The 21,680-nt window shown below is 42.2% G+C and overlaps 2 protein-coding genes across 2 annotated transcripts in view; both read left to right on the plus strand.

Moving 5' to 3' along the window:
- The window catches only part of wdr18 (WD repeat domain 18), a 33,316-nt gene extending 25,803 nt beyond the window's left edge, over positions 1-7,513 (plus strand). The window contains exons 8-10 of the mRNA XM_023264168.3: positions 6,220-6,383; positions 6,628-6,696; positions 7,234-7,513. Of these exons, the coding sequence (XP_023119936.1) occupies positions 6,220-6,383; positions 6,628-6,696; positions 7,234-7,362 (362 nt within the window). The 3' untranslated portion in view covers positions 7,363-7,513. The remainder of the gene's footprint in view (positions 1-6,219; positions 6,384-6,627; positions 6,697-7,233) is intronic.
- A 5,699-nt stretch (positions 7,514-13,212) lies between these two features.
- grin3bb (glutamate receptor, ionotropic, N-methyl-D-aspartate 3Bb) overlaps positions 13,213-21,680 on the plus strand; it is a 78,286-nt gene continuing 69,818 nt past the window's right edge. Inside the window, exon 1 of the mRNA XM_023264169.3 lies at positions 13,213-14,015. Coding sequence (XP_023119937.2) covers positions 13,518-14,015 — 498 coding nt within the window. The 5' untranslated portion in view covers positions 13,213-13,517. The remainder of the gene's footprint in view (positions 14,016-21,680) is intronic.

Genomic DNA, 21,680 nt, shown 5'->3' on the forward strand with positions numbered 1-21,680 from the left:
GCACGCATGCACAGGGAGAACATGGGGACTCCATGCAGAAAGATACCAGGAAGGCCAGAACGCGAACCAGGGATCGTCTAGCTGCAAGGCGACAATGCTGACCACCAAGTCACTGTGCAGTCCAACCTGGGAACCATTTAAACTTAATTATTTTGATAAAGTAATAATTTGCTTCAGGAGGAGGCAACTGGACTTCTTCTGGTTTGTAAAAATGTTTCACCTTCAACAGGTTTCCTCAGTTCTGAAATTTATTCATGGTCACCCATGTGTCACATGACTCAGAGACTCAACGAACTCATGAGTCATGGCTCAGTAATGTTGCAGTTAACTCTGCAGCACCACCTATCAGTCGCACGCAACACAGTCCTGACAAAGGTGGCCTAAAATAGAACACCTGGAACTGAGGACACCTGTTGAAAGTGAAACATCTCCGAGAAGCGCTAAGAGAAGTCTGTCTTCACACCAAAGCTCTGAGGGTTAATATGTCCAGCATCTTGGGAACTTATTCAGATGCCACACATCTGAGATCTAAGGATGTTCTGGTCCAGTCTCAAATATCAGTGTTATCAATCATCAAAGGTTAACTGATAACTAAGATTGATCACAGTGGACATTAATTCTGATGTTTCAGATTCATTATTTGTTCCGCAATCAGTTCTGTTCCATCAGTTACTGAGATTCAGGAGCTCTGTTGATCCCAGTTTGTTTTTCATACGAGATCTGTTTGGAGGTCATTAACCTCCACAGAAGTCTTTGTCATGGTGCCTGTTGCTAGCTAAACTCCCACAATGCTCTCTGCTTTAGCATGTACTGTAGTCTGAGTGATGCCTCCTCTGGTCTCTACAGTATTAAACAGGAAGAGGCTCCACCTGGTGGAACAGTCAGGAACTACAGCCGATCTACATTTACTGACATCATGGAGAGAATACAGGTTTACTGTATCTGTTGGAGCCACAGTACATCCGACCCTCTAATACTACATTTACCCTCTAATACTACATTTTTACCACCTAATACTACATCCTACCCTCTGATACTACATCCTACCCTCTAATACTACATTTACACTCTAATACTACATTTACCCTCTAAAACTACATTTACCCTCTAATACTACATTTACTCTCTAATGCTACGTTTACCCCCTAATACTACATTTACCCTCTAATACTAAATTTACCTTGTAACTCTACTTTTTCCCTCTAACACTACATCTGCCCTCTAACACTACATTTACCCTCTAATGCTACATTTACCCTCTAATGCTATGTTTACCCCTAATACTACATTTACCCTCTAATGCTATATTTACCCTCTGATACTACATCCTACCCTCTACTACTACATTTACTCTCTAATACTACATTTACCCTCTAAAACTACATTTACCCTCTAATACTACATTACCCCCTAATACTACATTTACCCCCTAATACTACATTTACCTTGTAACTCTACTTTTACCCTCTAACACTACATCTGCCCTCTAACGCTATATTTACCCTCTAACGCTACGTTTACCCCCTAATACTACATTTACCCTCTAATACTACATTTACCCTCTAATGCTACATTTACCCACTAGTACTACATTTAACAGTGTTTTACTGGAGTTATACAACAAAGTTCCATCTCCAAAACATTAAGGAACTGACTGGAGGCAGATTGAGCTGCCAAACATAAACACTGGACAGGTATAAATCTCTGTAATGAACTTGAAGTGTGTATTACCCGCTAAATGGTATCAGACTGAACTGTGGTAACAAGAGTTGGACACTTTCTGCTCCACAGTTTGTTGGTCTTTGCTGAGTTTTCATGGGTTTCCTGAGGTTGCCTGCTGCTCTGCCTCCTGTCAGACTGTGATGTGATGAAAGTTTGATGGTCAGTTTTTCACTCAGCCTTCAGCTCATCTCTTCATGTTGCCGCTGAAATGTTCAGCTGAATACCAACTATGGCTCGGACCGACTGAGGAATCATCGCTTCAGATGAACAATGTTTCTGTCAGGTTTCAGTGTTCAAAAGCTGCAGGATAATTAACATTTCATCAGCTGTAAGTCGCAGGAGGTGAGCGAGAGCTGTGTGCCGGTGGTGTAGAAAAAAACAAAACAAAATCACACCGAAAGCTTTCAAATAAGAGCAAAGGTGTGTTTTATCAGAAGAACAAAAGCCTTCTGTCAGTGTCTACAGGAACTCAGACCTTTCAATCAAAGAAGAAAGCAGATGAAAATTTGGAGATGACTCTGCAGGACGACGAGCCGAACACACAACAGGTGAAGCAGCTAAATCTGGTTCCAAACATCTGTGGACCAAGTGAAGTTTAAGCAGACTATGTTGAAAAGTAAAGCAAGAATAATCTTCCTCCTGTTTTCCAGTGAGGCCGAGAACTTTCTGAAGAACCCTCATATCTGTCGGCATTAAATCTGAAGGTGGCTTCAGGTGTTTCCAGTCAAACGTGACGCTGTGTTTGTGCCGTTTACTTTTAAAAAGTAAACATCAATAAAAGTCGTATTTTATGTTAGTATATCGATGCACAACCAAAGCATATTTCTGTTCACATCAGGAGAACAGTTGTTGATGTTGTCAGGCTGGAAAAGGCGACAAAACCTCTATTACAGAAGAGACTCCAGCGATGGAGAGGAAGCTGGTGATCACCTGGTCGCAGAGGAACCAGGAAACTTCTAAAAGGCCTCATGGTTTCATCATCAGCAGACACTGAGCATCATTACTGTGCACGACAGAAAGGAGGCAGAAGAATCTCTGCTGCCTGTCTGCAGTTTGATAAAGTTCACAGACAGACTGAAGGCTGCTGGAAAAACATTTTGTGGACGACGAGATGAAGATAAAACGTCTTGGTTTAAATGAAGAGCGTTCGATTTGGAGCAAGAAAATGACTTTATTGCAGCTTTAAAACCTGCTCTGCTGCAATGTGTTGGTAGTATCATTGTTTGGACCAGTTCTGAGGAAGAGAATTATGAGGAGGATGCAGCTGGTCGAGACACGGGAACCAATCGAAGGGCAGAAATGCAGGATGGCCGTGAACATTCACCAGTTGCAGAGCCTTTTTTTCCTGCCTGTAGACCTGGTCAGGTCTTTCTTTCTCTTGATTCCCAAAGGAATAAAACCAGCCATCCATTCAGAATTCCAGTTAGGAAGATGGGGATGCTATTCCAAACACTGTGGGGTTGGAACGGATCAACTTATTATTATATTGAATTTTGAAGGAGAATGTCTGGAGAAAGTGAGCTGTGCAGCAAGACAGTGACCCTCCTGAACACACAAGTTCTTTCACCAAAAAACAATTATAAAAAGAAGAGCACTGATGTTCTGAAAAGTCAAAGCCATTTATCCCGTAGAATCCAGTGGAATCAGCAGTGAACAGTTCATGGGGAAACATCTCAGAAGTGAAGCTGTTGGTAGGAGGTCTGATGATCAGGACAGTCACTGGAAAGTTCAGCTGCTAAAACTGAAACATACATTCATCACTCATAGATATGAAAAATCCTATCTCAACAAATAGATATGTTCTCCTCATCAGTTTAATTTGGTTCTCTTTTTCGATTTTTACACCCTGTATGGATGTCTGATGATTTTTTCGCTCATATTTATGCAGAAATAGAGAAAACACCAAAGGGTTCACAAAATTCCAGGCACCATTGTATGAAAAACACTCACATGAAATTAAGACCAAACAGTCTGAGTCCATTCAAAGTTCAAAGTTCACTTTATTGTCTCCCATGGGAGAAATTTGTCTTAGACAAGGCAAGACATCGAGCTGCACTGCAACACAATAAAACAGAACACATGATATTAAAAAATACATCATAAATAAATGACACATAATAAATAAGGTAAGATAAGTTTAAAAGAAATAAAATAAAATAAATAAGCAGACTAAAATACACACATTCCGCCATACATACATGTCGTTCCTCCCCAATTACCTCCCTTTGCTGCCTGCACCTAGCCGCTCATTAATGAGCCTGACTGAGACGGGGGATGCTCATTTGAAGCAGTTTCCTTAACCGATGCTTGGCAGCTATATCCATCAATAATCAATTAATCAATACCACTGGATGTGTCTAAGTCCTGGATGTAGTCACATAAAATTTATTTATACACTACCATTCAAAAAATTGGGGTTATCCAGACAATTCCGTGTTTTCCATGAAAACTCCCACTTTTATTCATGTGCTAACATAACTGCACAAGGGTTTTCTAATCATCAATGAGCCTTTCAACACCATTAGCTAACACAATGTAGCATTAGAACACAGAAGTGATGGTTGCTGGAAATGTTCCTCTGTACCCCTCTGGAGATATTCCCTTAAAAATCAGCCGTTTCAAGCTAGAATCGTCATTTACCACATTAGCAATGTCTAGACTGGATTTCTGATTAATTTATTATCTTCACTGAAAAAAATGATTTTCTTGAAAAAATATGAACATTTCTAAATGACCCCAAACTTTTGAACGGTAGTGTATATTTATTTAACAGTTTACATCATGTGATATTGGTTTGGCTCGGTTATTTAGCCATTGGTAAAAGAGACTCTATATTAGTGCAGTTCTGGTTAGTCAACCAAGCTCATTAACCTCCACAATATTCTTTGTCATCGTGCCCGTTGCCAGCTAAACTCTCACAATTGCCTCTGCTTTAACATGAACTGTAGTCTGAGTGACGCCTCCTCTGGTCTTCACAGTATTAAACAGGAAGAGGCTCCACCTGGTGGAACAACCAGGAACTACAGCTGATCTACATTTACTGACATGCATGTCCTTCATCTGCATCTCTTAGAATTGGTCAAATTATTAGTGGGTATTAATCAGTTAATAATTCATTAACGTCTCGATTGACATTTGAACAAAGACCATGAGCTCAGAGAAACAGAACACAAAGAATCACTGACATAAGAACCCATTAAAGCACAATATGAGAAGAAATAAAAACAGGAAAATGTGAGACAGTTCAGAAGTCAAAGAAAAATACAATGAATAACTACAAAAAATGATAAGTGAAAGCTCCACTTTCCTGTCAGATCGTCTTGTTGATGCAGGATTTGTAGATGAGCCGTTTTTATGCAGATGATTATTTAAAGGTTTTCTGTTGTGATTCCAGAGTTTAGATCATCACAGTTTGGATCTTTGTTTGTTCTTCTCTTGAACATGAATTTTTAGAAACAATAAATACCATGGTGGAACCATAAAAACAGCAGGAACATGAAAACATTGCAGGTGTTTTTCATGAGGAACAGCTTTTTCTTCTCAGTGTTGTTTCCAGACGAACTCGACTGGTTCGAGTCGGGAAGCTGAGTGATCCAGATGGCCGTCAGACCACTGTGCGAGTCACATCTGGCCGTCCAATCAGAGCACGCAGATGATTTACAGTGTGTTTGTGGAAGACTGACAGTAATGGACCAATCACAGATCAGCTGTCAAGTTCAAGAGTTGAAGAGCCCCATAAAAGAGTAAAGTGAAGGACTGCTGCAGCTTTCAGAGCGCCGTTATTTTTAACCTCGAGGCTCAAAACATGAACTTTATCATGAACACGAGCAGGAGGGAGGAGCTGTAATAAAGGCTGAACTTTGACTATGAAGCTGGATGTCTCATTTTAACGGGAACTCAAAGAAATTCAGACCTTTTCAATCTGGAGGCAGAAGTCACATGAAAATGAAAGTCAGTTTACATGATAAAGAATCGCCTTGTTAACTATGACTCCCAGTGGGCGACCTGGTAGCTCAACTGGTTGAGCTGACGACTCATAAACAGGAGCTATAGTCCCTGATGCAGCGAGCTTGGGTTCAAGTCTGACCCATGGCCATTTACTGCATGTCCTTGCCCCACTCTTCTCCCCATGTTTCCTGTCTCTCTCCATTTTCAGCTATAATAAAGTCTAAGAATCCCCCTACGTATGTATGTATGTATGTGTGTGTGTATGTGTGTATATATATATGTGTATATATGTATATGTGTATATATATATATATATATATATATATATATATATATATATATATATATATATATACGTGTGTGTATATATATATATATATACGTGTGTGTATATATATATATATATACGTGTGTGTATATATATATATATATATATATATATATATATATATGTATGTATGTATGTATGTATGTATGTATGTATGTATATATGTATATATGCCGTCTCCATGGCAACAGGTGTGACATCACTTCTGTCTGTGTGTTCAGGTCCGGTAACGAACGCCGTCATCATGGCAGCTCCGGCCAACATGTTCCTGCCCGACAGCCGGCCCGCCATCCCGTTGCCGCGCTTCAGCCGACACCTGCACGCCTCCGAGGGTGACGGCGGCGAGTCGGGGGAGGTGTGCGTCCGCCTCGGCCTCAACGTACAGGTGAGTCTGCAGGTGATCTCATCTCTCAGGAGACCTCCAGCTGTCACTGGGTTACATCAATGCACACTGATTTTTACTGTAGACCTCTGAAACTGAAAATATGTGCCTGTGTGTGTTTTGACCGACCAATTAGAGTGCAACATCAATGCCTTAAGAATTATTTCTATTTCAGAGTTAGATTGAAGACCTTTATTGTGTTGAAATGAAAATTTAGTTTGTTTGTTTTATTCTGGTGGTGTTTCAGGATGAAGAGGAAACATACCTGCAGAAAACGCATCGGCTCAATTCCTTAATGAATGCCGTGACTGACAAGGTAAGAGGGGGCGGGGCTTCACATCTCTGTCAGCTGTAATTGGTTGGTGTTCTGCAGGTAAGACAGGAAATGAGACTCCAGAGGCTTGAAACGCATTAAACAGTGCATTAAACCGGTTAAACTCCGGTTGATCTGTAGTGGAACTCTGGTTAACAGGAGGGGCAGCACTAAGGTCCTTGCCTCAGGGTCCTCACTGGGAAACTGCACCCAGACCGGGGTTTGAAGCAAAGTCAGGGGTGCTCGTCACTGAACTATCTAGCTGCTTTAATGCTGAGCTGCAGCTGTTTGTACAGTGAGTCTGATCATGTTGTCAGTGCTAGACAATGACTGTAAACTGCAGGAACAACAGTTACACAACCTTAGAAACAAGACACAACTGAACACACATCATTGACAACAAACTGCAGCTGAAATCTGGGACGGATCAACGAAGCGTTCGAGGATTCAGAACATAAAATACTCGACTTGTTGCTCTTGTTTTAAATCCAACATGCCAGACTGTTTATTTCTGAAGTGTTTGTTTGTTTGTTGTTCCAGTCGGTGTTTGGTGACGGTGAAAACACGAAGGTTCGAGTCGCAGAACTCGAAGAGGAAGTTCAGACTCTGAAGAAAGTCAACAAAGATCTGTTCGACTTCTCCAGCCAGCTGCTCACGAAACCCACATAGACACACAGTGTACGCACAACAGCACACAAAGACACACAATGTACACACAGCAACACACAAGGTACACACAACAACACACGTGTATAACACAAACATGTAAACATACTGTGATTATTTGTTTTGTTACAAAATAAAAGTCTTTTTTTAAGAACTTGAGTCTCCGTGTTTGAAGTTGTGACTGTTTGGTGACTTTAATGGCCACTAACCAGCCGTTAACAAACGGTTAACCAGTGCTAAGTTAGCTAGTTAAGATGAACTAATTGCACGCCTCCTGACCTTATCCAACAGCTGAACGGTGACTAAATCTAATTCCTTATCAAACCTATAATTGACAAACAGATTACTTGGACTGTAATCAGATTACTTTTCAAGGTACCCACATTACTGTTACTGTAATCAGATTAGAGATCATACTGTACTTACTTATTGATAAATGATGAACAGTTTGCTGATCAGATCTGATCAGGGATCAATACCGGATTGAGATTAAGAACTTTGTTGTTTTTGTCTCAATTTTGTCATTCTTAATCTTTTGGTTTTTGTCTCAGTTTTTTGTCATTTTCAATCTCTTTATAATTTTTTGGTCTCATTTTGTCTCATTTTCAATCTCTTTGTTGTTTTCTGTCTTTTTTTGTCATTTTCAATCTTTTTGTAGTTTTTTGTCTATTTTTTGTTATTTTCAGTCTTTTTCTTGTTTTATGTCTCATTTTTGTCATTTTCAATCTGTTTTTATTGTTTTTTGTCGTTCTGTCATTTTCAATCTGTTATTTTTCTCATTGTCATTTTCAATCTCTTTCTTGATTTTTTTTTGTCTCATTTTTTGTCTTTTTCAATCTGTTGTTAACAAGCATGACTTGGTACAAATGAACTGATTCGACCCTGGCTGTACATAATCAGATTACTCTGTTCAGCGTAATCTGGTAAACCAATCAGCTGTGTGACGTCAGTGAGTGAACATGAGGCTTTTATTGTGAAGGAGCCTGGACTTGACCTCAGATGACCCTGTCATCAAAGGTCAAAGGACACCTCAGAAGAAGAAACTCAACAGATTTCAATTCAGAGGTCTTTTTCAAAACAGAAACTCAGCTTCTGTTTCCAGCTTCTATAGAAACAAGTTGTTTTCTTTAAATTCACAGCTTTATTTCTGTGATTATAAATAAGATCTCTTCTGGGAATTCAAGTGTGTTTGTTTACTTCATGGTTTTGGTGTTTGATGCCGTAGCTTTCCTCGTTCTGTTCGGGCTAAAGGCAGCAAAGCATTAAATTAATCAGTGTGATGAACTAAAAGCTGCAGATGTGTTTCTTCACAGCGACAGGTGTTCAGACCTGCGCCTAAAAATAAAAGCCGGAAACGGATGAGAACATTACGAATATTAAAACCTGGATTAAAGTCAGATTAGAGGCTACAGTGTGAATGAATGAAACTGTGAGACAAAAACATGAATTAACTTTCATATCCTGCTCTCTGTCCAACTTTATTTAAAATCCCATTGATGCCACAGATATCTCCACAGTGTAGAAATGTCCTCACAGTGCAGAAAGGTCCTCACAGTGTAGAAAAGTCCCCAAAGTGCAGAAATGTCCCCACAGTGTAGAAATGTTCTTACAATGCAGAAATGTCTTCACAGTGTAGAAATGTCCCCAAAGTGTAGAAGTGTGCCTAGAGTGCAGAAATGTCTTTATAGTGAAGAAATGTCCTCACAGTGCAGAAATGTCGTCGGTGTAGAAATGTTTCCACAATGTAGACATGTCCTCACAGTGCAGAAATTTCCTCACAGTGTAGAAATGTCTTCACAGTGCAAAAATGTCCTCACAGTATAGAAATGTCCCTACAGTGTAGAAATTTCCTCAGTGTAGAAATGTCCCCACAGTTTAGAAATGACACCACGGTGCAGAAATGTCCTCACAGTGTAGAAATGTCCCCACAGTGCAGAAATGTCCCCACAGTGCAGACATGTCTTAACAGTGCAAAAATGTCCTCACAGTATAGAAATGTCCCTACAGTGTAGAAATTTCCTCAGTGTAGAAATGTCCCCACAGTTTAGAAATGACACCACGGTGCAGAAATGTCCTCACAGTGTAGAAATGTCCCCACAGTGCAGAAATGTCCCCACAGTGCAGACATGTCTTAACAGTGCAGAAATGTCCTCACAGTGTAGAAATGTCCCTACAGTGTAGAAATTTCCTCACAGTGCAATAATGTGAAAATCTGTAACATCTTACATTATGTGAATGTTGTTGAGATGTTAAATCAAACATGTTTCATATTTAGACTGCAGTTAATTAGAGCTCCGTGTGTAAATCCAATCAACACATTCAGAATATTCATAATTAATTCTGCTTTAACATCATTTAAATGTGACATTTTGAATGTAAAAACCATAAATGTCATGTTTGTTGGAATATGCAGCAGATTGTCTTCAGGTTACGCCGAAGAATTTAAAGCAGATTATTTTTCATAACGAGCTCAGTTTGACCTTCAGGATGTTACGCAACATTTCAGATTTAATAGTAATGATGATTATTGTCATATGACTTCTTCATTCTGATTGGCCGGTTCTGGAAATGATGAGATCCAGGTTTGAAAGTGTCTGCAGAGAGACAACAGCGGCTTTATTACAGAAACGAAGACGAGATGACCACATTTAACTATTGATCGACTAATAAACTGAAGATGGAACGTTTGTTCTCCTACAGCTGTTTATTAAATGGAGCAAACCAGAGATCAAATGTTATTGAAAATACAAGCAAAAAGTTTAAAAAAGAAGCTTTTTCATCATAATTGGACAACATTCGGAGCAGATTTAGTCGATAAATGTGAATATTTTGAACAGATGTTAACGTTCTTCAGTGGAAACAGGAAGTTCCATCTCAACCCCAGAAGCAGAAATAACTTGTTGATGTTTCCAGTGATCCTCCATCAGGTTCTACAGCAGCTCGTTGATGTTGGTTCAGCTGCAGATGCTTTCAGGTTTTATTTCCTGTTGTCTTTCCTTGGTGTCTTCCAGAGAACCTCTTCATTTAAAGATGAGGTTTTTCAGAGGAACCATGCGGATCTGACCGGTCGTCTCTGAGAACAGATTGCTGGAATATTAAACACTTTTCATGTTTCACTTCATCAGATCTCAGAATGTGAAGATTCTGGAATTTTCTGGCTGCTCTGACCAGCTTCACATGGTTTAGTCAGTTCACTGTTTCTCTTTAAATGTCACCGGACTGTTTTTAAAATTCTGCCCACAGCGTCGAACCGGCAGGAAGAGTCGGGTCAGCGCCGATTCGCCTGCAGTCAGGTGACTCCACAGCAGGTCTGGAAATGCCACGGTCACTTTAATCAGCAGATCTGACGGTCCACTCAGTGTTTCTGCTGTAAAAGCTGCTCTGAAATCAGCAGAACCTCCACAACTCACTGTCCTTGGCCTGATTGCTGATCCTGGGTCAGGTTTCCATCACACTCAGTGACCTCAGACCTTCTCTCCAGCTGCTTCAGATGAAACGTCGCCATCAGTCCATCAATGAATATAAAAGTAGCAGGATGAACGTTCACCTTCAGTTGTATCAAACAGTCGTGTAGCTGAAGAACTCTGTTACAAACATGCAGAGTCAGTCTGTTTCCCAGCATGCACTTTGCTGTCAGGTAGTCGTAGACACAGATTTAAGGTCCTTCAGACTCTCGTTCACTTTGCAGGGGGAGATTTCTGGTGCAGATTCAGTTCAGTTTATTTGCCTCCTCCATCGCTCTGCCCTGGGTGTCGTCTCTCAGGCTGCTGACCAACCTGAAGGTCATCTGGGCCGATGCAGCTGAAGACAGTCGACCTGAACGCCATCAGAGATAAAGCATGCACAACAAAATCTGTCAGAAAGTATCTACAAAGGAAAGTAAAGTCATGCAGGAGCTCAATACATAAACCTTAACAGCAGTACAAACACAACAACAGGTGATGGAGGTTCACAGGTAAACAGGTGAACAGATGCTAAACTGGCAGCAGGTTGTCTGTCTCGGTTACCTGTCCAGGTGTATCTTACCTTCACCCTCAGCCAGCTGGAGCCAGCTATTTTTTTTCCCAGCATTTTCAGTCTTGGTCTTGTTTTTTCTCATTTTCAATCTCTTTTATTTTTTGTCTGTTTCTTGCCATTTTCAGTCTGTTTCTTGTTTTTTGTCTCATTTTTGATCTTTTTGGTTTATGTATCATTTTAAAAATAATTTTCAATCTGTTTTTGTAGATTTTTGTCTCATTTTTGTCATTTTCAATCTTTTTGTAGTTTTTTGCCTCATTTTCAATCTGTTATTTTTTTGTCAATTTCTTGCCATTTTCAGTCTGTTTCTTCTTTTTTGTCTCATCTTTTGTCATTTTTAATCCTTTTGTTTTTTGTCTCATTTTTAAAAATCATTTTCAGTCGTTTTGCTGTTTCTTTGTATTTTTTTCAGTCTTGTTATTTTATGTCTATTTTTTGCCATTTTCAGTCTTCTTGTTTTTGTGTCATTTTTGCCATTTTCAATCTGTTTTTGCAGCTTTTTGTCTAATTTTTGGTCATTTTCAATCTCTTCGTGTTGTTTTTGTCTTATTTTTTGTCATTTTCAATTAATTAAAGTTGTTCAATATTAAAGTTGCTCTATATTAGCTAAAGTTGATATTAGTAGTTAAAGTTGCTCCATTTTAGTTAAAGTGGATCTATATTAGCTAACGGTGCTCTAAATGAGTTAAAGTTGACATTATTGGTTAAAGTTGCTCTATATATAGCTAACTTTGCTCAAAAATTAAAGATGTTCAATATTAGCTAAAGTTGATATTATTAGTTAAAGTTGCTCCATTTTAGTTAAATTTGCTTGAAGTTAATCAAAGTTGCTCCATATTGGTTAAAGTTGCTACATATTAGTTAAAGTTGCTCTAAAACTGGTCAACAGGTTGAGAGAAATGTGGTGGAAAACATCCAGCGAGGAGAAACTTTGTAATTTTTTTTTTATGACAATAAATCGGTGTTCTTGTTTTTACAGTTCTTCAGTAGAGACCTGGAAAATCAGACAAACACATTTAATGGAAAAACAGATTTTAATTCCATTAAAATGACATTTAGTGTAAAAGCAGGGAAACATTCTGGGAACATCTCGAATCTGATTTCAGGTCAGTTTGTTCCCACATCAAACGGCTGGTTTGATTTCCTGCAGATCGGTGCCGTTCCACTTCTCAGATTTGGTTCAGATGGAATATTTACTGAAACGTTACGTAACCGTCTCAGCTGTGATGTTCGGACGGTGACCAATCAGAACCGTCCGGATTCTCCTCAGAAACATCAACAGAAACATTCCAGTCTACAGCCGACCAGCCTCCAGAACAGAAGAACCACAGGTCACCTGTTTAGAACCCGGAGAACGCTCTGAACCACTGATATAGTCTGCAGTCACCTCCTTCTCCATACAGTCTGACCTCCTCCTCTTCTATTTTCTCTTCTTCCTCCTCATCTTCCTCCTCCTCCTCTTTTTTCCTCCACCTCCTCTTCTCTCCTCTTCATCTTCTTCCTCCTCTTCCTCTCTTCCTCCTCCTCCTCTTCCTTCTCTCCTCCTCTCTTCCTCCTCCTCTCCTCTTTTTTCCCTCCACCTCCTCTCCGTCCTCCTCTCTTCCTCCTCTCCCCTCTTCCTCCTCCTCCTCTCTTCTCCTCCTCTCTTCCTCCTCCTCCTCTCTTCTCCTCCTCTCTTCTCCTCCTCTCTTCCTCCTCCTCCTCTCCGTCCTCCTCTCCTCTCCTCCTCCTCCTCCTCTCTTCCTCCTCCTCTTCCTCCTCTCCCCTCTTCCTCCTCTCCTCCTCCTCCTCTCTTCTCCTCCTCCTCTTCTCCTCCTCCTCTTCCTCCTCCTCTTCTCCTCCTCATCCTCCTCCTCTCCTCCTCCTCTTCTTCTTCCTCCTCCTCATCTTCCTCCTCTTCTCTCCTCCTCTCTTCCTCCTCCTCCTCTCCTCCTCCTCTTCTCCCCCTTCCTCTTCCTCTTCTCCTCCTCATCTTCCTCCTCTTCTTCTTCTCCTCCTCCTCTCCTCCTCCGTCAGTCTCCTCTTGGCATCGGTGTCGGCAGCAGCTCTCGGTGTTTCTCGGTGCGGAGCGGTAGAGGGGCGGCACAGAGGCGGCAGCGAGCGGCGGCGGAGCGGCAGAGCGATGCTGAGAGCGCGGCAGGATGTCTCCTTCCTCTTCCTCGTCCTGGATCCGGACTCTCCGAGCCTTCCTCCTCCTCCTGTTCCTGCGGCTCCTGCTCCTTCCGCCGTGCCAACTTCACCCGCAGCCGTGCCACCTCCTGGCGCAGATCGGACACACGGTGCGCGTCGGTGCGCTCCTGCCGGCTCAGCGGGCGGCTCGCGTCCAGGTCCAGGCTGCGCTGAGCCGCGCGGCGGCAGCGCTGAGCCGCGAGCGGAACCCGGAGCGGGACCCGGACAGGGACCGGGTCAACCACCTGCCCTACAACCTGAGCCTGGAGCTTGTGTCCCGCCCGCTGTCCGCCGCCGACCCGGAGTCGCTGCTCCGCTGCGTGTGTCAGGGCGTGGCGGTGCAGGGAGTGTCGGCGGTGCTCGCCTTCCCGCAGAGCCGCGACGAGCTGCTACAGGTGGACCTGATGGCGTCCTTCCTGGAGGTTCCGTTCCTCAGCGTCCTGGAGCACGGGGAGCCGCTGCGCACACAGGTGAGTCTCCGTCCGCTTGAACCCGGGACCGCACTGTGCTCCGAGGGCGCGCATGAGGTCCTGTCGGTCCGGGTTCAGGTTTGATCGGTTTGACCTTGACCTGTTAGTGTCTGGAGGGGGGTGAGGGGAGCGCGTACAGCTCACAGACTCACAAGGACGCTGTTCGTTTATTTGTTTGTTTGTTTGTTTGCTGTTTAAAGTTTCGGGTTCGGTTCGACGGTTCGAACTTCAAACTGAAAAACTCCAGAATGAGGTGAGAGTCACCTGAGATGAACCTGGAAGCATCAGCAGGTGTTTGGGAGATACAAGGTTTCAGATGAACATGGAGAGGCTTCTGAACGTGTGTGTGGCTTTATGTTTGTGTGTGTGTGTGTGTGTGTGTGTGCGCGCGCGCGCGTGTGTGCGTGTGCGTGTTTGACAGATTTTGTTCTCTTCTTGATGACCAGTAAAGTTTTTGGGAAGGATTAGGGTTATCAGGTCTGGATGTTATTGATTGTATTTTGATCGATCAGTTACCATCAGTAATTGAAAGCAGTAATGTAATAGGAGCTAATCATGTTCGCTGCAGTTCCTGTTTGCTCCACCAGAGGGCGCCTCTCCGTGGATGAGGTGAAGTTACAGGTGTGTTTGGGACCTCGAGGCTCTCAGGTTTTCATGTCAGCGACTGAGTTGGAGGAATATGAAGGAGCTGATTTCTGTCTAATATGAACGATGGTCACAGTGTGAATCAGTGCTGGGCGATATGACGATACATATCGTGAGAACGATAGAAAAGTGTCTATCGTGCCATTTCTCTTCTATTGTTTCTATCGTTTCTAACCTAATTTTATCAATTATTACAGCAAATAAATCATTAAAGGCTGAATATTGATGAAACTGAATTTATTTTCTTCAGAAATTTTAATTTGTTCATGATGTTTTGTAAAAAGATAATTCCTGAAATGTGAACATTTTCAGAATGACCTTTTGTTGCACTAAAACAAAGGAAACAGTGGGAGTTGTGGTTATTTATAGGTTATTATGCTGTGGTTTTACTGGTCGCTGGAGATCAGATTGGGCTGAATGTGGAACCTGAACTAAGATGAGTTTGACACCACTGGTCTACAGCATCCAGGATGGTCCTCTAGATGTGGATCTTGATTATCTTTTCGAATCATGTCATCACAGTTGTAGTAAGTGCAGCAGGTCGATAGTCGTTCAGGGAGGTCATGGTGCTTTTCTTCGGTGGTGGACTTGAAGCAGGAAGGTAGATGTCCGCAAACACCTTGGCCGGCCCTGATGACCTGAGTGCATGGGGATGTTGTCTGGGCCAGCTCTTCAGTAACTGGAGACCCTCATCGTTGACTCGGTTATTGAAGTTTCTGTCTCAGTTTGGACTCAGCCTCTCTCTTGTTGGTCCACACTGAGGCCTTGAAGCGAGCGTAGATCTCATTCAGCTCATCTGGTAGTGGAGCACGGCTGGTTGTGACTACGGGCAGGTAGCATGGACAACATCACTGCTGATCCAGGGTTTCTGGTTTGGATAAGTCCTGCAGCTCTTTGCAGGGACTTGGACTCAATGCAGTGGTTGATATCACCTGTTACCACAGCAGCATAGACCTCTAAATCCATATGTATGGACCTCCTCGGACTTGCAGGTGCTGATCCGCATCCCTGCTGCTACATCAGTAGGGATGCGGATCAGCACCTCCAAGTCCAAGGCTATAGTTCTCTGCCGGAAACTGGTGGATTGCTTCCTCCGGGTTGGGGGGGCAGTTGCTTCCCCAAGCAAAGGAGTTCAAGTATCTGGGGATCAGTTCACGAGTGATGGGAAAATGGAGCGATTACCTGCATTACTGCTGCGGCGTCAGCAGTAATGTGGGTGTTGTACCGAACAGATGTGGTGAAGAGGGAACTGAGCTGCAAGGCAAAGCTCTCGATTTACCAGTCCATCTATGTTCCAACCCTCCCCTATGGTGATGAGCTCTGGGTAGTGACCGAAAGAACGAGATCGCGGATACAAACGGCCGAAATGAGCTTCCTCTGTTGGGTGGCTGGGCTCAGCCTTAGAGATAGGGGGAGAAGCTCAGACATCCGGAGGGAGCACGTCTGCCTGGGAGGAGTCCCCGGGGTAGACCCAGAACTTGCTGGAGGGATTATATATCACATCTGGCCTGGGAACGCCTCAGGATCGCCCAGGATGAGCTAGAAAGCGTTGCTGGGAGGAGGAACGTCTGGAATGACCTGCTTCATCTGCTGCCTCTGTGACCTGACCCCGGATAAGAGGAAGAAAATGGATGGATGGATGGATGGATGGATGGATGGATGGATGGACACCAATCAATCACAACATTTCTGACCACTGACAGGTGAAGGGAATAACTCCAATCATCTTGTTATAATTCAGTGTTCTGGTGGGAAACTTTAGTCAAAGATAATTTCACAGCTGTGAAAGTTTTATTTCTGGAGATACTGAACCATTGAAATAGATTCAGGGTTTATTTTAGGGTGACAACAGAAAAAAACTGCAGTTCTGAAAACATGAAATTCTCAAAATTCTGTCAAAATATTTTACAGAACTTAGTTCTGGGTCTCAAATAACAAAGTAAACTTGGAAAGGAAATCTGAGACGGAGGAGAAACATTGCAGGAGGAAGGAAAAGCAGATCTGAAAGTGACGTTCTATTTTTATAATTTTATTTATTTGTTATGTAAAATAACAGTTCTACCTGCGAACACTCTGTTCTGCTGCTGGTTCAACTGGTTACTGTGGTTAAAGTGTGAGCTCCTCATGTTCACAGTGATGGAATAAAACACAGCTGGCAGCAGCTGCAGCATCTTCTTGATGCAGATCAGCTGCTGTTCACTGGCAGGACCCGGAAAAGACGTCTTTGTTCTAGATATTTACACAAGTTCAAGTTCAAGTTCTGGTTTCATCGTCTTCATGAAACGATGAGAGCAGCTGAGTGAGGATTAACATCACCTGACGGAGCAGCAGTCAGTCGATCTGCCCGCTGCTGTCATAGCAAATCCAGCTGCTGAGCAACGAACAGGCAGATGTGGAGGTAAAACCAGATGTGGAAGTGAAACAAGATGTGGAAGTGAAACCAGATGTGGAGGTAAAACAGATGTGGAGGTGAAACAAGATGTGGAGGTTAAATAGATGTGGAGGTTAAACAGATGTGGAGGTAAAACCAGATGTGGAGGTAAAACCAGATGTGGAAGTGAAACCAGATGTGGAGGTTAAACAGATGTGGAGGTGAAACCAGATGTGGAAGTAAAACCAGATGTGGAGGTTAAATAGATGTGGAGGTAAAACCAGATGTGGAGGTAAAACCAGATGTTTTGTGGTCCAGTTTTCACTCCTGTTCTCGTGACAATAGCTGGATTCGTCTGCAGCTGTTCCTTTGTGTTGGAGATCAATTAATCAGTCGATCAGAAACTCATCAATTTTACTTCATTGAAGAACTGTTTCAGTTTAATTTATCAGTAAAAAGTGACTAAATGTTCAATAAAGTGAAAATAAATAACTTTCACTTTTTGACATATTTAAAGAAATAAACATTTGATTTTTGAGTAATGTTGCGAACAGACATACAAACAGATAAACATACGCCAATCGTCACATAACTCCGCCCTTCCTTGGTGTAGTAATAAAACAATATTCATGGCACAGATGAAGTTAATAACCAGAAGAACACGGTTCTCACTGACATCCTCCAACATTACAGAAGTCAGTGAAGTGAGCAGTTTGACAGGATTTCTGATAAACGGTGAATCTGAACATGAATGCAGGAGGTCCTGGATTTACATCAGAGCTCCATTACTACGGATCGACCTAAGTCGATTTTTGCTGTAAGTTGGAACAAAGTCGTTCCGCGCATCACAATATCGATCAGTTCTTCAGAAAAGTCATGAATACCAACGACTTTCATGCATCTATGAATCATTTTTCCAGAAGACAACAAAGTATTATAAGAGACTGATATTGTTGTTGAGGTTTCAGTGTTTTTTGTTCAGCTCCAGATTTGCCTAATGTCAGTGAATGTGCCATGTTTAGTTAGCTCACCTCTGATTGGCTGAGAGTCAGCAGGCTAATTCTAGAGCTAAGTTATGGGGTTTTTGTAGTTATTCTGGCATTGGCTACGGCCCACAGTAGCCTCTGTGAAGGTTCAATAAACCACCAGAGAACCAGTCATTCATCACAGAGGGTCGCTACAATATGTTGACCTGTTTTTACAACTTTACCACTGTTGATCGGTGTTTCGCCCTGTTCCCAGCATTTTATTCTATCTAATTTCACTTCCATGGAGATGCTTTTCCTTTTCATCCAAGCATCAGAAGAGTCTGACTTACGCTTGGGAGCCATAATGAAGGACAAAAAGTTAGTGAATGTAGCACAATCCAAGGTGACGTACAACCAGAGAATGGAAACAAAGCCGTCTTACAGCGATGACGACGTATTCATCTGCTCCGATTGCCAACCAGCTCTACGTAACCAGTTCTGATGTAACGTCGAAATGCTGTAGGTTGATGACATCATAAACCGAGGACCTCCTGTAGATATGTTTGGTTGAGCCTCAGCTGATGTATCGGAGCGACCACTAGCAGGTCTCTAATGAAGACCTGGATGCTCATGCTAATGGTCGACTGGACCAATGTCAGTGCGATCAAGGTGACATGAAAACAGAATCCTTTGATCTCTTTGTTGGTTGTAAAGATCCATCAGGTCAGCAGATATTTAAACCGTTGGTCATCAGGGACCTCCTCTCTGAGGTCTAACGTCTTTTACCAAACAGTCTGTGAAGTCTGGTTCTCTGTGATGCTTATAAACAGCACAAACTGCGTTTTCTTTGTGTCCTGGAGCAACAAACCAGCTGATTGTGTCTGTTTGAAGTGATGCCGCTCATCCTCCTGCTGCTGTTGTTGATTTCAGTGATTCTCTGAAGAAGCTCCAACATCTGCTCAGAGACTCCGAGGGAAGCGAGCTGCTGTTTGATGTTTGCTCTGCAGATTCCTCTGATCGGGTCAGAGGCGTTCAACATGCAACAACAGGTTTACTGCAGCTAAAATTCTGCCTCTGTTGGTTGCTATTCAGTCCCATGTTGCTGCTGCTGCTGCTGGTCGGATTCATGAATTAGTGGAAACCTTGTGACTCTGAATTAGTTTGCATTGATTTTAATGTAAGCGGTGTAGTCTGATCTCACATATCCATTCATCAAGAAACTAGCTGAGAAAAACTGTAAAAATATGAACGTAGTTTTGATCTGTTCTGTGTTTCATGCCATCATCTGATAGGCTTTAGTTTAAAGACAGTTGTTTAGTCACATCCTGTTCTTCTCTGGGAAACTAGTTGGTAAATCCCTTGAAAATGTGAATGTAGTTTGGTTTCTGGTTCATCAACAAACTGTGTGAAGTTGGATCTGAATCCAAAGACATGATGACTCACTTCTCCATTATCAGATCAGTTCAATGATCAATACCCAGCAGAAGATGATCACACAGAATCTCTCTCACTCTCATCACTGGAAGACCTATAAATTTATGAAACACAAAACCTTTTCCTGCGTGCTGAAAGCAGCAGAGTACTGGCACTTTCTGTTTCATTAGTATATTATCTCTGAAATAATAGGTCCGGAATTCAATGGAGAGATAAAATATCTGTTCATCCAGTTATGTAAAAAACATGAATTACACATGATGTTTGTCAGTTTAAAAAATAATTTTAATAGGAAGTTGCAGAGAAAGTATACAACTGAAAACACGACTTTGGCGAGATGATAGATAAACTGCAAAGAAGCAGAACTGCTGAAAATGGATTGATGGATGGATGGATGATGGATGGATGGATGGATGGATGGAAGATGGATGGATGGATGGATGATTGATGGATGGATGGATGGATGAATGATGGATGGATGGAATGGAATGGATGGATGGATAGATGAATGAATGGATGATGGATGGATGGATGATAGACGGATGGATGATGGATGGATGGATGATGATGATGATGGATGGATGATAGACAGATGGATGGATGGATGATGGATGATGATGGATGCATGGATGGATGGATGAATGGATGATAGATGGATGGATGGATGATATACGGATGGATGGATGATGATGGATGCATGGATGGATGGATGGATGGCTGGATGATGGATGGATGATGGATGGATGATGATGATGATGATGGATGGATGGATGGATGGATGGATGAATGGATGATAGATGGATGGATGGATGATAGACGGATGGATGGATGATGATGGAAATGGATGGATGGCTGGATGGATGGCTGGATGATGGATGGATGATGGATGGATGATGGATGGATGGATGGATGGATGGATGGATGGATGGATGGATGGATGGATGAATGGATGATGGCTGGATGGATGGATGATGGATGATGGCTGGATGGATGGATGGATGGATGGATGGATGATGAATGGATGATGATGGGTGAATGAATGGATGATAGATGGATGGATGGATGGATAGATAGATGGATGATGGATGGATGGATGGATGGATGGATGGATGGATGGATGAATGGATGATCACGTGGACAAAGAAAAGGCCTTCTGGAGCAAAGTTCTGTGGTTAGATGGAACAAAATTTTCTTGGGACTGATTTATGTTTTGGTTTCAGTCTTGGTTCTCCTGGTTTTGGAGTTAAAACCCCAAACCCAAACCCAGTTTAAAACAGAAAACGGATACTTCAATGAAAAACTGAGGAGTTGTTGGACCTTCAGATGATCCTCCAGGTGAGACCAGTAATCTGATCAATAGTATTGATCAACTGAAACAGCAGGTTTTGTCGGTATTGTGATGCCGCTGGTTCTTGATGATTATTTGAGAATCAGTCTGGCTGCTGTTTTCAGTGTTAAATTCAGCTTGACTGTGAAATAACTGAATCTTTAATCCCTCTGAAGACGAGCAGCAGCAGATTAGTTTCCCATCATGCATCACTCGTCTCTTTGTTTGACCTCAGCAGGTCTGACTGGTTCTATTTCACCTCTGAGATTTAAACACAAACACCTGGCAGAGACTAAACTAAAAATATTTCAGCTTAGAGCTCTGCAGGGACCGAAGAGCTGCCACGGAGCGCTGATGAAACTGTTCACAGGTGAAGAGTCTGAGGTTTGTGCATCAAACATTTTGTCTGAGTAAAGATGATATTTGGCCCGTGAGACGTTTCGACAGAATCTACCTGTGAGGAGTGAAACCGAGCGTCAGGGTTTAACTGGGTTTAAACTGTAGATTCGTCTGTTTGATGTTTCAGAGAATAGAAGCCTCACTGCTGCAGCTGACTGGTTGTTGAAGCAGCAACCGGCAACCTTCAGAGTTTAACCACAACTCATCCTGTCCAAAAGCAGTGAAACCAGTCAGTCTCATTGTGTCTCCATGCCAGTGCTGCATCAATAAAATCCTGTGTAGAGCTGCAAAGATTAGCTGATGAATTGATTAATCAACAGAAAGGAAATCAGATGATTGTTAAAATGGTTACGTTTCTGTAAATGTCGTTTTTTGGAAGTGTGAGCTGTTGTTGGGAGTAAATAGGAGTTTGGTCAAACTCAGGTTCTCATGCTGTTTAAGATTGAAGAGGTTTATTGTCATATATATATATATATATATATATACATATATATATATATATATATATATATATATATATA

This window comes from Amphiprion ocellaris, chromosome 2, assembly GCF_022539595.1.
Source record: "Amphiprion ocellaris isolate individual 3 ecotype Okinawa chromosome 2, ASM2253959v1, whole genome shotgun sequence".
In the NCBI taxonomy this organism is placed as follows: domain Eukaryota; kingdom Metazoa; phylum Chordata; class Actinopteri; family Pomacentridae; genus Amphiprion; species Amphiprion ocellaris.